Here is a 15,151-nt window from a genome sequence, read left to right as displayed (position 1 = left end):
GTTTAATGACTGCGACTGACCTTTAGATTTTTTTAAGGCCATTACGGCTCCTCCAGCAGATATTTCTGCACATGATCACCCTGCTTTTTTTCCTCCCACCGTTGAACACTAATGAGATGTGTTACCTCCCGTCACATACACACCTCCTGCTGGTTTCTGTGAGGTATCTTAATAGTTCAATTTCAGCGTACATAGCACCACATCAGCACAATTTGTCAGCTTGAAATACTAATACAAAGTAATGACTAAATAATTAAATACGGTTGTAGTTATATAATTAATATATCTAACTATATTATCTGCTGCTACATTTGACGTTTTCTATTCTGTCCAATACCCTTTTAGTCATGTTGTTGCTGACACTCTCGTTGCTCATAGTCTCTCTTAGCCTTGTTCATGACATTCTTCTCACACATTATTACACACACACACACACACACACACACACACACACACACACACACACACACACACACACACACACTCACCCCTTCAATTCAGCAGGGACGTGCTAATCTGTGAATCTATGATTTCTTGTTTAACGCTATTAACAAGGAACAGTGTCTGGGGTTAGCAAACACTGCTAGCTGTGTGAGGCTCGTCTGTGAGCTGCGCAGAAACCATTACTGTAATAAATAATGCCCCTTTACTGCTTCTTTCACAGTGAGTTTGTCTTCTTTTCTATCTTTTTTTTTTCCCCTCAATTATCAGCGTTGTTGGCCAGAAGCAGAAATCACAGCCTGGCACCGTACCATCGCAGAAGCGGAAAGAGAAGAGAAAACATTCTACTCAAGAGAAATTAGGAGTTTAACATCAGTAAAGTGTAAGGATTATTTACACGGAAGAAAAAGGGTAGAGCACATAATTGAAGCGTAGGTTTCTAAATCTTACAATACCAGGGGGGAATGTTAAATTGAATTATTTCAAGGTTTATTTTAAGACATTATGTCAATTTCCACAATTGTAAAAGTTTACAAATGTTTCTTTAATATGCGGTGTTGTGTGTAATTGTTTGAACGGTTGAGCGTGGGACTGTGAGGCATCTGGAAAATGGATCCAGTTCATAATTCACTTCCTGATATTTGACTTGATTCATTTATTTCCCCATGATGTTGTTTTACACTCCTGTGCCTCCATCTAACACACATGTTGCGGTTGAATACAATTTATCCTAACTATGCTGATGGCAATGATTGTTTATCTGTTTTTAGCTTTGACCAGATCAATAACCAGCTTTAGCAAATTTTGTAACCACTTAACTGTGAAAGAGTAGACCTTACTAACATTTGCTGTAACATATTGATCATTTCTTTTTGGAAAACTACTCACTAGCTACATTTTTTTTTATTTTGAGTTTTTTATCGAATTTAAAATGTTGTGGTTGCTGTATGTTGGATGCGATGTGTTGTAGGTTTGTTGGATCAAATACAGCTTAGTGTGCAAGAAAAAGCAATTCCTATAAAGTAGTACCTTAAATAGGGTTAGGAGTTCACACAGGCTCTACATCTTTCTTGGGATTTCAGCACTTGTTCCGTCCACCAGTCACTACAGCACTACAAGACTTTCTGTTGTTGTGATACTCAAGACAGAAATAGCTGCCAAGCGCCAAGTAATACTGTTCTACTAGACTAGGGTCATTTCCAGCGAAGGCGGCTCAAGTTTTGGCAGACTCTTATTTGGCACAGTACTGCAAATTTTATTAGCGGTTATGAAAAATTATGAGAATGCTTGGACAGCTTTTAAGGCACAATGGTTAAAGCATTATGGTCAAAAAGAAATACGTTTTCAGCTGATTTGGTTGTTGCTGTTTTAACTTCTTCTTAGACAGTTTCTAGCTTTAGATGAGTGTGGGGACCATAGATCGACTGGTAAATCGAGAGCTTCACCTTCTGGCTCAGCTCTCTCTTCACCATGACAGCGCGGTACATCACCCACCTGTCTGTCTCCCACTTCATTTTTCCAGAACTCAAAGCGCACTTTACTCTCTTCCGTCTCAAACCGTGGTTTTTCTTGGAGGTGCTGGTTGTCATCACAATCTACTTCACACTCAGCTTTCACAACTTGAACTCTACTCTTCTATTCTGCAGCTTTCACAACTGCTCCGGTGAAAGCTGGAGATCACGTTCTGATGATGCCAACAGAACCACATCATTTACAAAAAAAAAAAAAAACAGAGATCTGATTCTGAGGGCACCAAAATAGATCCCCTACACACCTTGGCTCCCGCCTAGAAATTCTGTCCATGAAGGTTACGAACAGAATCAGTGACAAAAGGCAATGAGTTCAATTTAGTGTGTGCAATGGCTGATCGATATTGCTATGCATAAATAAATTAATTGGGTGATGTTATCCATTTGGTCATGATCTTTGATCCCTTGTTAGATGCCCTTGTTTTCACCCGGACCTGTCGGTGGGGTTTGCTGCAATTCGTTGGGCAAAACTACCAATTTGCAGCCTTGACCTTGTTGACATTTTCGGCTCGACTGTTTACAACATCTAATAAAAGACTGCTACTCCTGTAATTAGTTTTGCAATGCAATGGTTTCTACAGCAGATTACTGCGTAAAATGCTAATAGTTTTTATCGTTCTTTCTGCCATCCAGATGCAGCGTCGATAGCAAAGTCTCTCGAGTGGCTTGGCTCAACCGCACCACCATTCTGTTTGCGGGGACCGAGAAGTGGTCTTTGGATCCTCGTGTCATCCTGATGGAAAACACTGCCATCACAGAGTACAGCATTCAGATCCAAAATGTTAACATTCACGACGAGGGACCTTACGTCTGTTCCATCCTCACCAACAAGAAACCAAAATCCACAAAAGTGCATCTCATTGTTCAAGGTAAGTCGTTGGATTGCATACAGCTGCTGCAGCTTTGTCAGGGATTCCTTTCAGCTGCCAGATGTCAATCTGTTGTCCCCTTGGGTGTTCACTGTCAGGCTAAAAATCAAAGGGGAAAGCTTTGGAGGGTGTGATTAGGTGATTTTTAAAGAGTATCAAACCTGATGGTGAAACTGACATTCATTCGCAATTTCATTTTAAATTCCCTGTCAATATTAATAGTGGGTGTTGTACAATAAAAAAGATTATTTCATCATCTTGATGATGAAATCAGTTTAAGCCACACTTTCTACAGCCATTGAGCTCTGTAATCAAGGATTTTTATGAAAAGTCCAAACCCTGTGGCTACACCAGAAGACATTTAATGAAAGATCAAACATAATTACTACATTAGCTGGTAGAGATATCTGATGGAGAATCAAAATGAGAATGATCAACATCAGAACTGAGCTGTCTACATTCCTAAGTAGATAAAGATTCCCCTGTTTATGATTGTGTAATCTGCAGAGAAACCAACTCAAGTAAAACGTGTTCAATGGAACTCAATAAAATTATCTTATTAAGAATTTTTTTCTCTCATTAAATTATAACCTTAATTACCACTGGCCAACATTAATTAACAACGTTATCAAAATATGTTGAAACGAATAACCCCGAGGCGTTAGGCCCTGGCTTTAATCAAATCAAATCTTAGCCAAGTCTCTCGCAAAATATTATTTATTCAGAAAATGTAATTTGCCGTTTTTCTATCTATCCATGTTCGCTAACCGTGAAGGCTTGTACAATCTGCTCCACTCCAGCCTCACAAACAGATCTGGAGATAACACAATTTAAAACAGAACCAAGTGCTAAATGCGTACAGTTTTTGCCGAAGAAAATTTGCTTTTTAACTATTCATTGGTGCATGTGAGAGTGTGTGAACGTCAAAATCCTGGAACTGTTCTCTCATAACTCATATTACAGTGTAAACAAATATTTCTGCTAAAGTGCTCTATGTGAAAGCACTAGTACTATAGGATTTTACAATAACACTATTGTTACATTAGCTAGTTAGATATTAGATGCTCACAGCAAATCCATGTTTTGATTACGCTACTTATTGTCATCACAATATTAACTATTGGAGTATTACAGAACACACAACACATGCATAACTCAGCTGACAGTAAACAAAAAAAAGAAAAATGGCAAATGCTTTTTCCTGGTTCTTTAAAACAGAAAATTACAAACTGAAGAGGCTCTAAGGGTACAGATTATGGAACACAAGACAAGACTTTTGTCTTTTGGTTTTTTTGGCACTGCTTGACCTTTCATTTTCTTTACCCCCTAATTCTTACAGGGCAGAAGGTTTTGGTTCCTTTTTTCGTGGGTTTTGCTTTATAGCCTCTTCAACATTTACACTCAAGTGCAAGTCTTGAGCTTTTCTTTGACTAAAAATGTCTTTTTGACCCTTCAAAATTTCTATTTGTGGACACTTGGAAACATACGTTTTATTAAACCCAAATCGCCACAATTAACACACATAAAAGCAAACACACAGTGATGAAGTTCCAAAAATAATATTTCAACAATATTCTAAATTATTGGACAGCTCTGTATCATAGTCCATCAATCCACACGGCAAAATGCAGATATATTCAAAGTAACTAAAACCTTTAAATAACTTTAAAGGTGCCTTTTAGTTTGACTAAAACAATCAAACCCTCCACAGAGTGAACAAAGATATCAACATGTCAGTTGTGTCACAGATGAAACAAGAACCCTGCCTGCAATCTTTGTATGATTATTTTTGTTCTCATATTGAAATTTGACAAAATGTCTGTCCTTTCTGACATGATTCTTTTTCAACTTGGAAACATTTTTCTAAGCCACGGTTTTCAGGCACTTTAAGAACACAAGCGCTGGTGCTTAAAATGTTGTCAATCTTTTATTTTTGCAGCAAATTTGGAATATGCCATTTTCTTCTAATTTAGGGTCCTTCTGCAGAGGAGGCAGCAAACTGCTTCTGAAAGTGAAAGTAAAACCGTGGCGCTGGTGCTGCAGCCATAATATCTGAGTGACACTGTGACAGGCTGATGTTACATGGAAGATGAAAGTCCCCTGTTGCTGTTGCTGACATCTAGCGGTCTTATCATTATTGGGGAAACACAGTGGATTCAAGTCCACAATGTGTCAATATGGAAATGTGGATACCACACACAGTGTTGAAACAAAAAATGTGTGACTTAAGGGCTAGATGCAAACCCTATTCTGCCTATTGAGGGTCACTACAAGTAATCACCCTCTCTATACAGCTGTCTATTTGTCAGAGAATGGACCGATTGAATCGATCCTTCATTCAGTCCCACTTCCACTTTGCACTCCTCTGTCTCTCCTACAGCACACCTCACTGCTGTCTCACAGCTCTTATACATACCCTGGGCCATTACCTCTCCAGACTTCCTGCTGCCATACCACTGCTTTCATACACTTTCTCTAAATCTACAAAGGAACAATCCAGTTCCTTCTGGCCGTCTCTGTACTTTTCCATCAGCATCATACAAACAAAATTTGCATCTTGGCATGAAACCATAACCATTCTGACTTAAGCCTAGCTTGTACTGCTCTTTTTTCACCGCGTCATCGTATGACTCATTAGTTTTGTTTTGTCCGCGGTTGACTCAATTCTTCTCCCTTGTTCCTAAAATTTGGCACTAAAACACTTCTCAGGCGTCTTTTCACTCGTCAAGATCTCGTTGAACAACCCAGTAAAAACCTCTGCCGCCACCTCTCCTAAAACATTCCCACGGGTTTATTGTCTGGACCAAGTGCCTTTCCCTCGCTTCATCCTTACTAATCTCAGCTACATCCTGATCCACAACAGCCACCTATTCTACTCTGCATTCTTTCTCATTTCCCTCATTCATCAGCTCTTCAAAGTACTCTTTCCATCTTTCCATCATTAACTTGGGACTTGTCAGTACATTTCCCTCCCTGTCCTTAATCACCCTTACCGGCTGAACACCCTTTCCATCTCTATTTCTCTGCTTTGCCAACCTGTACTAATCATTCTTTCCCTCCTTCCTGTCCAACCTGGTATGCAGGTCATCATACACCCTTTGTCACCTCTACCTTCACCATCCGCTGCATCATTTACTCCCAGATGACAGAACAAACACCCTCCTGCATGTCTCCCTTATCACATTATCTGTAGCCATTCACTCCTCTGGGAGTCACCACCAAGAGCCTGTCTCCATTGATCCCTGAAAATCCTTCAACATTTTCAGTTTCCACCACCTGGTCCTCAGCTTTGCTTTTGTCTTTATCTTCCTCACCATCAGTCTCAGTTCAATTTCAGTTCAGTTTTTTTATTTGGTGCCAATTCACAACTCATCTCACTCAATTCATCTCAAGGCACTTTACAAAAAAAGTTATTTCAATCCGATCATGCTTATATTCTGTTTGTAGCTGGACATGCTGTGTAGCTATTATCTTGCCTATCACTACCTTGCAGTCAAGACTGGACCGATCCAGTATGGAGTCCAAGTTTGATTTAGCTGAGGTTAACCTGAATCAACCTAATGCTTGTAACCCCTTTTGCTTGCATTATTTAGGCAAATGAGTACACCAGAAAATAATCCTTGATTAGTTGATGATTTATGTATGTCCTTTGTGCTGAGAAGAGTTGTCAGGATGTCTCCATTAGAACCTCACAAGGGCTTTTGTTTATCCTCAGGAGTTGAACTAAAAGAAACTGAAAGTCTGTGTCCAACTTACCTGAGTTCAACAATGTGCTTGCTGGTTATCCACAACTTACTTTCTTTAAACATGACTTTCCAAGCTACAGAAAAGGAAGCTTTACATAGCAATTGACCTTATTACATAATTATTATTTCAATAAATTAAGTTGATTAGAACAGGACTTAACATATCTTCAGAGATTGTTCAAAATTGGTGCATAAAAGGCACACCATCAGAGGCAGCAGATGATTTTTGCTTTGAGGTTTCTGTCAAACCTCACTGGGCAATATGAGGGTTTTTGTTTTGGTTCAGAGCTAAAGGGGTCTTTTCCTATATTCAAATTGTACAAAAACTTGCAGAGCATTCATTTCGCCTTGCAGTGTCTGTTACGGCTCTGAGCCTCATTGGCTGGGTTGCAGGTGTTTTTGTCGTCTGCCTTTGTGCTCCTCCCCTTTACAGGTGTTGCTGATCTGGTAATTTGGAGAACAGAACATTTAAACCAGGCCGTCTCTACCTTTGGGGTCGCCTTCCACTCTGCCTCTTGGCGCTTGTGGTGCTCTGCTGTCGGGCCTCGACTTTTTTTAAAATCATTCTTAGTTATGTATCAAGACAACATCGGTCATTAGATCTGATCAAAAAACCAACATCAATTTGGAGCTTTCAGTTTAGTTTGCTTGCTTACTTTTATTTATGACATCAAACATCCTTGAATAAATGAGAGATCTTCGGAAGCATGTCCTATTTCATAAAACACAAATCTAAGTGTTGCTCAGAACTACAGTTTCCTTTAAATAATTTTGTATTCTGGGTATAATATTCATGTTATAATGGCGACACATGCAACTCATTTGCTATTCCTCTCACTGCTCCCAGCGACACATTACAGTAGATTAATGATCAAGTGTTCATGGAAGTCCTGATTCTGATCAGCAGAAAATGAGATTGCTTTCTTCGATACAACTCAACATTGGATAAAAGCAGGATTAACTTTTTTTCAATTTAAGCAAATGTATTATATTCTCAGCATTGAGTGGATGTGCACAGTAACTGTCGTCAGTAGGTTCCACACTTGATAGACTGTGATGAGCTATAGAGCTAGACAGAAAAGAAAACCGACTGAAAGCATTTCTTTGTAGTTCTGGTTCTATGATTACAGTCATTGTCCTTCCCCAGTTTCGGGTGGTTCGCGCCCGTTCAATAGCTTAATTCTAGGATTGTTGAGAATTTAGTTTCATCCATCTTTCCATCATATTTGATCAGGTTCACTCTCTTCTGAAACAAAGGACCTGCTGCCACGGCCATGTTTCACCCTCAACATGGTGTGTTCAGGGTGATGTCCACTGTTGGATTTAACAAAACAGATCTCATCCAAACATCATCCACAAACTTTAAACAGAACTTTGTATTGCTACCCTTTTAAAGCTTGAGGAATACAATATATATTCATTAACTGATAGTAGTTCAAAGCCAAAATGGAGGTACTAATCAAAGGTTAAATCTCCATCAAAACACTTGGATTGCTTATGCACCATTCACACAATCGTACAATCTTTAAAACAAATCAGTGAAGAAAAACGTCTTATGAAAAACAACTTAATCTCCTGAAATCTTGCACTGCTAAACATGACTGTTTAAATCAATATATTAAAAGAAACAAAAGGATCCGTCTGTCACTGGTATTCATCTGAATGGTCTTACACGTGAGAAAAATATAGCTAAGACCAATCAATAAAGCCATGATGAGAAGTTCAGCTGAAGCAAGAAAAACTTCAGTATATTCAATATTGCACAGTTAGTTCAGCACGCAGCAAATGGGTGAGAGCGTATCCACATGGAACCTTAAGTAAATAGCATTCCACAATTATTTGAAAAGTCAGTGTTTGAAGAAGAAAAGAGGGATTGTAATCACGACTTCTGTGTGGTCCACATGTTCTGATAAAGTACATTTATGGGGTGTTACTGCAAAAGTTAGGAATAAAATCTGGATGTTTACATCCATGTATTGTGCGAAACTACCTTGCTGTAGTTACAAAGAAGGGTCAATAGTTTAAATATTGACTGTCAAGAGAAATTCCATAAATCTCCTTTTTAATGTACAATGCGGTAATTGGTCTTATATGTTATTGTGACCTGAACAAAAAATATTAATGCCTCAAAATACAACATTGATTAAATGCCAAAATGTTTGACCATCATTTTAGTCTAGTGCAATTCATCTTCCTTATTCAGTTTTAGGGTAAAAGAAAGCAACAAAAGTCTGACATATTCTAAATTATAGAGTTTGAATACTATACGGTATGCATGTGTGTGTGTGTGTGTGTGTGTGTATATACTGTACATACAGTATATACAAGTCTAAGCATAGTCTTCACTACCTGTTCTATGAAACACGCAGGGTGTAGAATATAAGTTGCAAAAGCTGCACTGCGTATCTTACTGTAGTCTTGCATCAGCATTTGTCTCATATTTGCTGTTCTACTGCTGCCTGCAACAAATTACAGTACAAGAACAATCAATTGACCATGGAAGACCCGAGTCTGATCTGGGAAAAGTACATGACTTCTTTTAGATCCTATCTGAGAAATGCATAAAAGTAGGTTTAGTGTTTTTGAGAAAACAGAACTCTTTCTGAGGTGAAAAGTGTTTTATTCTGTTTAATCAATTTCACTACATGCATGGCACATATCATCTCTTTTTGCTTGTCTGAAGTCTGTTTGTCCTTAAAGGGTAAAGCTGTACTTCTGCACTTGATTAAAACATTTTCACTCAGAGTTTTACTAAAGGCTTGCCCCATTTAACCCCTTAAAACCAGAAAAACCCTTAAAATGTGTGGAGTGGTCTAAAATGTCCTCAGACAGATTATGTCAGAGGTGGTACACTTCTACAAGGACCATCTTTATTGGAGTAGGACTAGATATTACAAAGTTTAAATTTAAGAAGTAAAATAAGGTCTTCTTTGTATTTACTTGCAATTAAATTACCTTTTCAAAAATATAAAAATAAGATTGTGTCCAAATTCAATTAAAAAGAATTGGTAACCTATTTTTTTGACAGCATTTTGGATTAAGTGTCAAAATGAAGAGTGTTTGCTATTTTGTCCCCTTTATTCCTAGTTCAAATTTTTCTTCTATTAACTTGTGTATGTCAGTTTGTACAAAGACACTTCAAGTTACGTCTGTAAACATAATGGCAGTGCTCATGCAAGCTTGCTGTTTGCGATATCAGTGTCATATTTGCTCTGTTTATAAAAGTGGAGGGACAGCGATCCGGTGAAAGAACCCAGCAAGGACCCATGCTGGCGGTCTTTTATACTCGCGTGGGGTCATTTTACATGCACTGCTCTTCATCATGATGAAATAAGAATGTTCATACACAGCTGAACTCACTCGGTAAACTGGGGGAAGTACCACTGTTTTGTGAGAAAATGGCAGAGATTATGCTATACCCTGGTGTTACCAATAAAGCAGTAAATGGTATGCTGATATCTTTTTGGCAAAGACGGATCAGTGAATCCTTTGGGGATATTAGTAGGACCTTTCGATCCTGTGGCTCCTCAGCTCTCTGGAATCTGAAAGTGGAGGTTTGTGCTGAGTGTGTTGAGGAGAGACTGTAAAGACGACATTAATCAGCCCAATGACCTTGTCAGCTAATATCCCCCAGCTGTGCGGGACGTCTGCTTCCATTACAACTCCACAGAAGAAAACACACCAGTAGAAAGAATAATATCTTCGAGCTCTTTGTAATATATACCACAGTGCCTAAGTACAAACAAACCCCTAAGGAAGTGAAACAGCATCAAGACAGTTTTCTTATAATCCCAAATAAAACTACTTTAGTTCTGTGCGGGTTAAGTTCCTCTCTGTGTGACTTTGGCTGAACCATATAATCACTGTCTCTCTGAATATGTAAATTCTGTGTTGGACAGGAAAGTCATTTTCCAGTGTGGATTACATCCCAGTTATTGAATTTTATGAATTTTAAAATGATAGCTTTCCTGGTGTACTTCAAGTTTTCCGAAGTATCTGCACGGCAATAATGCATTGGGCATATGAGAAACATCAATGCAACTAAAATACAGACAACGGGAGAAAACCTGCCAATGAAAATTGAGAACAGATATACAGTATGTACTACTAACATGAAAGACTCAGTTGAGATTTGAACTGAGGATCTTCTAGTAACACTGGTATTCTTTGAAAGATGAATAATCCAGAAAATGTTTTAACTGTATGATCAATTATACATCTATTCCATTTGATTGTTTCCCTGTTTGCAGCTGACTTGTTAGCTTATCCTTTATTCTGCAGAAGCAGTAAGTGTCACCCACAACCTTTGAGTTATAACTCAGTCCTATGTCATCTCTTGTTTTAACTGAGTCTGTGTTTAACTTGAAGCCTAAAGATTTTGTGCTGCAGCAAACCACAATTTGCTAGAAGCCACATCACTGACACACTTTTAGATATTTTAGTTTTACAGCTGAGACACAATACAATATTTGTCCTTTTTTTTTGTGTGTGTGTGTGTGTGTGTGTGTGTGTGTGTTTGATTATTTGTTTAAAAAGCTCCCAAACTGAGATACACCAAAGAACTTACTGTTTGTTGCCGAGTGTGTCTTTTCTAACATCATGTCTCACCAATCGTCTGTTAGGGATTTTCTTAACAGGTTGTTCTTTGCCCCTGAACTGATGCTAATTGTTCCTACAGGACTCTACAGTGACTTTATGCTCTTGCTAAAACATACACCCGCTCCCTGAGGGCCTTTGTGCTTTAAATATGTAACATTAACTGTGTTACCAGGGCCATATCCTTTAGGTTCTGTTTTATTTTGTCTTATTTCTACAAGTTAGAGCTGATGACAAGATTATAGACCTGGAACCTTGCATCCGCTGTTTTCTACCTATCTAATGTCAGGTGGCACAGATTTAAGAACGAAACCCAGACTCCTCTTATTAGAGGCATTCTGCAACTCTGACCAGTCACAAGCTGGTTCAGTGCTGTGTAGTGCCTGTAGTGAGGTCCGTTCTGTCAGAAAGTGACCTACCAGTGGGAGATGGCCAGAAAACCTCTAATGGAATGTGTTCAGAAGGCACAGATGTCTGAACTACTTCAGCTGTCATCTTCCGATGAGGAGGAGCAGCATCTCTACTCTGACCTGCCCCCAGGCCTTCAGCTGCTTCATGTAGACATCCTTTTAGATGTTTGTCTGGAGGATTTCTCTATTTTGGTCCCGATCCGAATCTCCTGGCCGTAGTTGATGGTTGGAACAGTGATGGAGCGGCAAATCGAATGCTTTCATTTAGACTGGACATGCAGGGATGTGTGTAACTCTCCATACAGGAAAAAAAAAAAAAAAAAACAATATAAACTATTTGCCCAAAACTTACAATGCTGGTTGTGGTTGCTTCTCTGCAGCAAGGCTGGAAACTGAGAGACACCTATCTTTATAGGAGAATTTGGTAGATTCTAGGGAATTACCTTAATTAGATGGCTGAAAAGGCAGCAGAAAACATCCTGTTTATACGACATTATCATCAGAACCTTTACACTGAAGTGTGGTTGTTCAGATTTGCAGCCATCCAGTCAAAATCAAGCTGTTTAGCCTTTGACATTTAAATATTAAAAATGTGTTGTTGTTTTTCTTATGTTTGGAATATTGATCCAATGTGGAAATAAAATACATGTGCATGTGAAAGACTGTGGACAGCTAAAATCATTATAGAAATATCTTAATGCACGTCATAGCCTATTGATTTATTTCACCATTCAAGTCAGTCTCTGCATTTCAGGAGGAAAGCTACTATTTCAGTTTGAATAGTGGGGTTATTTTTACATTCAGAAGCTTGAGTTACATGAAGGATCGTGTGTTTGACCTTTTATGCAATGTAACACAAGTAAACAAATCATTAGTGACCCTGAGGCTGTCCCCAGGAGCAAATCCGATACTATGTGGAAATGCAATGAAGTTCTTCTAAAATCAGGCTCGACTTGATGAGTGTATGATGCCGATCTTCACTCGAAAAAGTGTTTTTGGGCTGTAGTTCATATTATGGACCTATTTACATTAATCTCACTTAATTATTTTTGATTCGGTGATGACAAGTTACTTTTTTGTGCTGAATTAACTTAAATGTTACACATGTTTGACTTAAAGGAACTTTTACTTTGACTATACATGAAAGAATAAAGTTCAATGACGCGTTCGTATCCTACGTCATGCGTCATGACGTAAGGAGAGACCCTGTAGCGATCGGGGTTCTGTGGTGGCGCAGGGGTAGAGCACAACCTACACAAGGAGTTCTTAGTCCTAGACGTGGCTGTTGCAGGTTCGATTCCCAGCCTGATGATCTTTGCCGCATGTTTTCTCCCTTCAGACCAGCTTTTGTGGTTTAACAGAGAAATCTGTTAAGCCACGACAGATTTGTTGTTTTGGTCAGTTTTTTTGACCAATTTTAAGGCACAAGGAGGTCACAAGGATGTACATCTTTGCTGGTCAGCAGCATTCGGGTGTGTTAACACAACGTCAATATGGAAAGACATCCGCAATGAGATTAGACAAGCAACTGATCATCTTAGATCAGTTGTCAGGCTGTTATTAAAACAACTGAAAAGCATCATTCTGCTGTAAGAAATAATATCAAGTGGAAAAAAAATTTGGTAACACTTTCTTTGACAGGTTGTGAATAAGACTGTCATGACACCGTCATAAACATGACACAACACCTGTCATGAACATGAGTAAGTCTTCATGAATATTTATGACTGTTGTCATAAAGTTTCATTCAGTAAATTATGACACTTTTAATACAAAGCTGACATTATTCAAAATGTCTTCGTTATGACAACTTGACACTAACCAAGAAATCATATATTTGTTATAAAAGTATTACTGGTTAAACTGTAGCTTTAATAACATAAAGCTGCATAATTTTTAAAGTTTAATCAGTAATGTGTCATGACAGTCTTATTCACAACCTGTCAAATAAAGTGTTACCAATATTTTCAACTGATTCAGCTTGAAATTTTTCCAACAAATTCAGTGAAAGATGCAACGCTCGGAAAAAAATTCCGACAAAAGGAAACCTAAGAACCAATTTTCAGAATCATAGGCTTCCCAAAACAGGTGAATTGTGGAAACCGTTTAGCATTATTTGTTGCAAGAGTCTATATTTAAAATCAGGAAGACTTTTTTCAGATTGAGAGTTTTTTTCTTAGAAGTTGCTGACTTTACAGCATGAGAAGCTTTAATACTTTATTCATATGGAGTTAGCAATTTTGACAGCAGACACTGTCCCCAATTTTTTCTTGTAAACGTGTGAAATTACTCTAGGGATTTTTGAGGGGTGTTTTGGCGGAAAACTCCTCTGTGGCCACATATTGTTTTCTTTATTTACAAAACTTGTTTTGAATGATAATACCAAGAAGATCCCAACTTAAATTTTCAGATGCCAACAATTGGAGTCTTCTGCCACCAGTCCCAATCATAGTAATTGACATCATATTTTCCTCCATTTTAATCACCGGATAGTGATCTCCAGGAGTTTATGCATTAAACTACTGTCACCCTACTGGCCACTTTGCTGAAACTGCATGATTAAGCAGGAGTTCAGGTGTTTCTAATTGAGCGTTCAATGAGTGTTTAGCTTTGCTAACTGGCACAGATAATTGACTTTGATCAGATGAGTAGTGTCACATTTTCTGACAGCATCAGAACAATGATGCTGTCGTATCTTCTTCTCTGCTCCTTCTGCTTCAAACTTTAGGAAACCTTTACAGCTTCAACGTGGATTAGAAAATCCAAAATGGCAACATCTTCCTGTTGTTCTTTTTACTTTACTATAGCTTTGCATTTTCAACCGTCTGATATAAATTTAAAAATAGTCAAATTAAATACGCAGTCATGTTTATTCTTGCAACGTAATGTAATCTGTGAACAGATGACGTACTGTCTTGCATCTGATAACAGATTCATGGAGATTCACAATTTGTTCTGTCAATCTCCATCCATCCATTAATTTTCTAACACCCTTGTCCCTAGAGGGGTCGGGAGGTGCTGGTGTCTATCACCAGCTAACGTTCCGGGCGAGAGGCGGGGTTCACCCTGGACAGGTCGCCAGTCTGTCGCAGTTCTGTCAATTCAATAAGCGGAAATATTTGTCTTTTGTAGATGCTTATCCACAAAAAAAAGGTACAAATTCATTGTATCAAAATTGCCTTTCATGCAGGAAACTGCTGTTGAGAGTATTGCACTTGAAGGACTTTTATGGATCTTTAACAATCTAATTTAACGTCAGAATCATGATGACATTAAAGGGTGTTATTTCCGAATTCTACTTTTAATCTGACAAGTGAGCGTCATTGTAACTATCCACATATTGTTACAGAAGAAGACCAGGTTTAATTAGTGCAAATATGCATAGTACTGATCTGGGCCTGTTATATGTGAGTGAAAAACAGAGGAAAGATATTGTGCCAACCATTTGTTTGGCTGCCATTTTCCTCAAACAAGGAAGGAAGGTTAGAGGAAAACCCCATTTTCCTCAAACAAACTGATCAAAACATATTTTCCAGCGTTGTTTGAAGTCATTGCTAATG

At 38.4% G+C, this 15,151-nt stretch overlaps 1 protein-coding gene across 1 annotated transcript in view; it reads left to right on the top strand.

Moving 5' to 3' along the window:
• The window catches only part of LOC102219138 (opioid-binding protein/cell adhesion molecule-like), a 151,302-nt gene that overhangs the window by 77,603 nt on the left and 58,548 nt on the right, over positions 1-15,151 (top strand). The window contains exon 2 of the mRNA XM_005803528.2: positions 2,604-2,839. Coding sequence (XP_005803585.1) covers positions 2,604-2,839 — 236 coding nt within the window. The remainder of the gene's footprint in view (positions 1-2,603; positions 2,840-15,151) is intronic.

This window comes from Xiphophorus maculatus, chromosome 11, assembly GCF_002775205.1.
Source record: "Xiphophorus maculatus strain JP 163 A chromosome 11, X_maculatus-5.0-male, whole genome shotgun sequence".
Taxonomy (NCBI): Eukaryota; Metazoa; Chordata; class Actinopteri; order Cyprinodontiformes; family Poeciliidae; genus Xiphophorus; species Xiphophorus maculatus.
The sequence above is the reverse complement of the archived record's forward strand: the minus strand, read 5'-3'. Positions and strand labels throughout refer to the sequence as shown.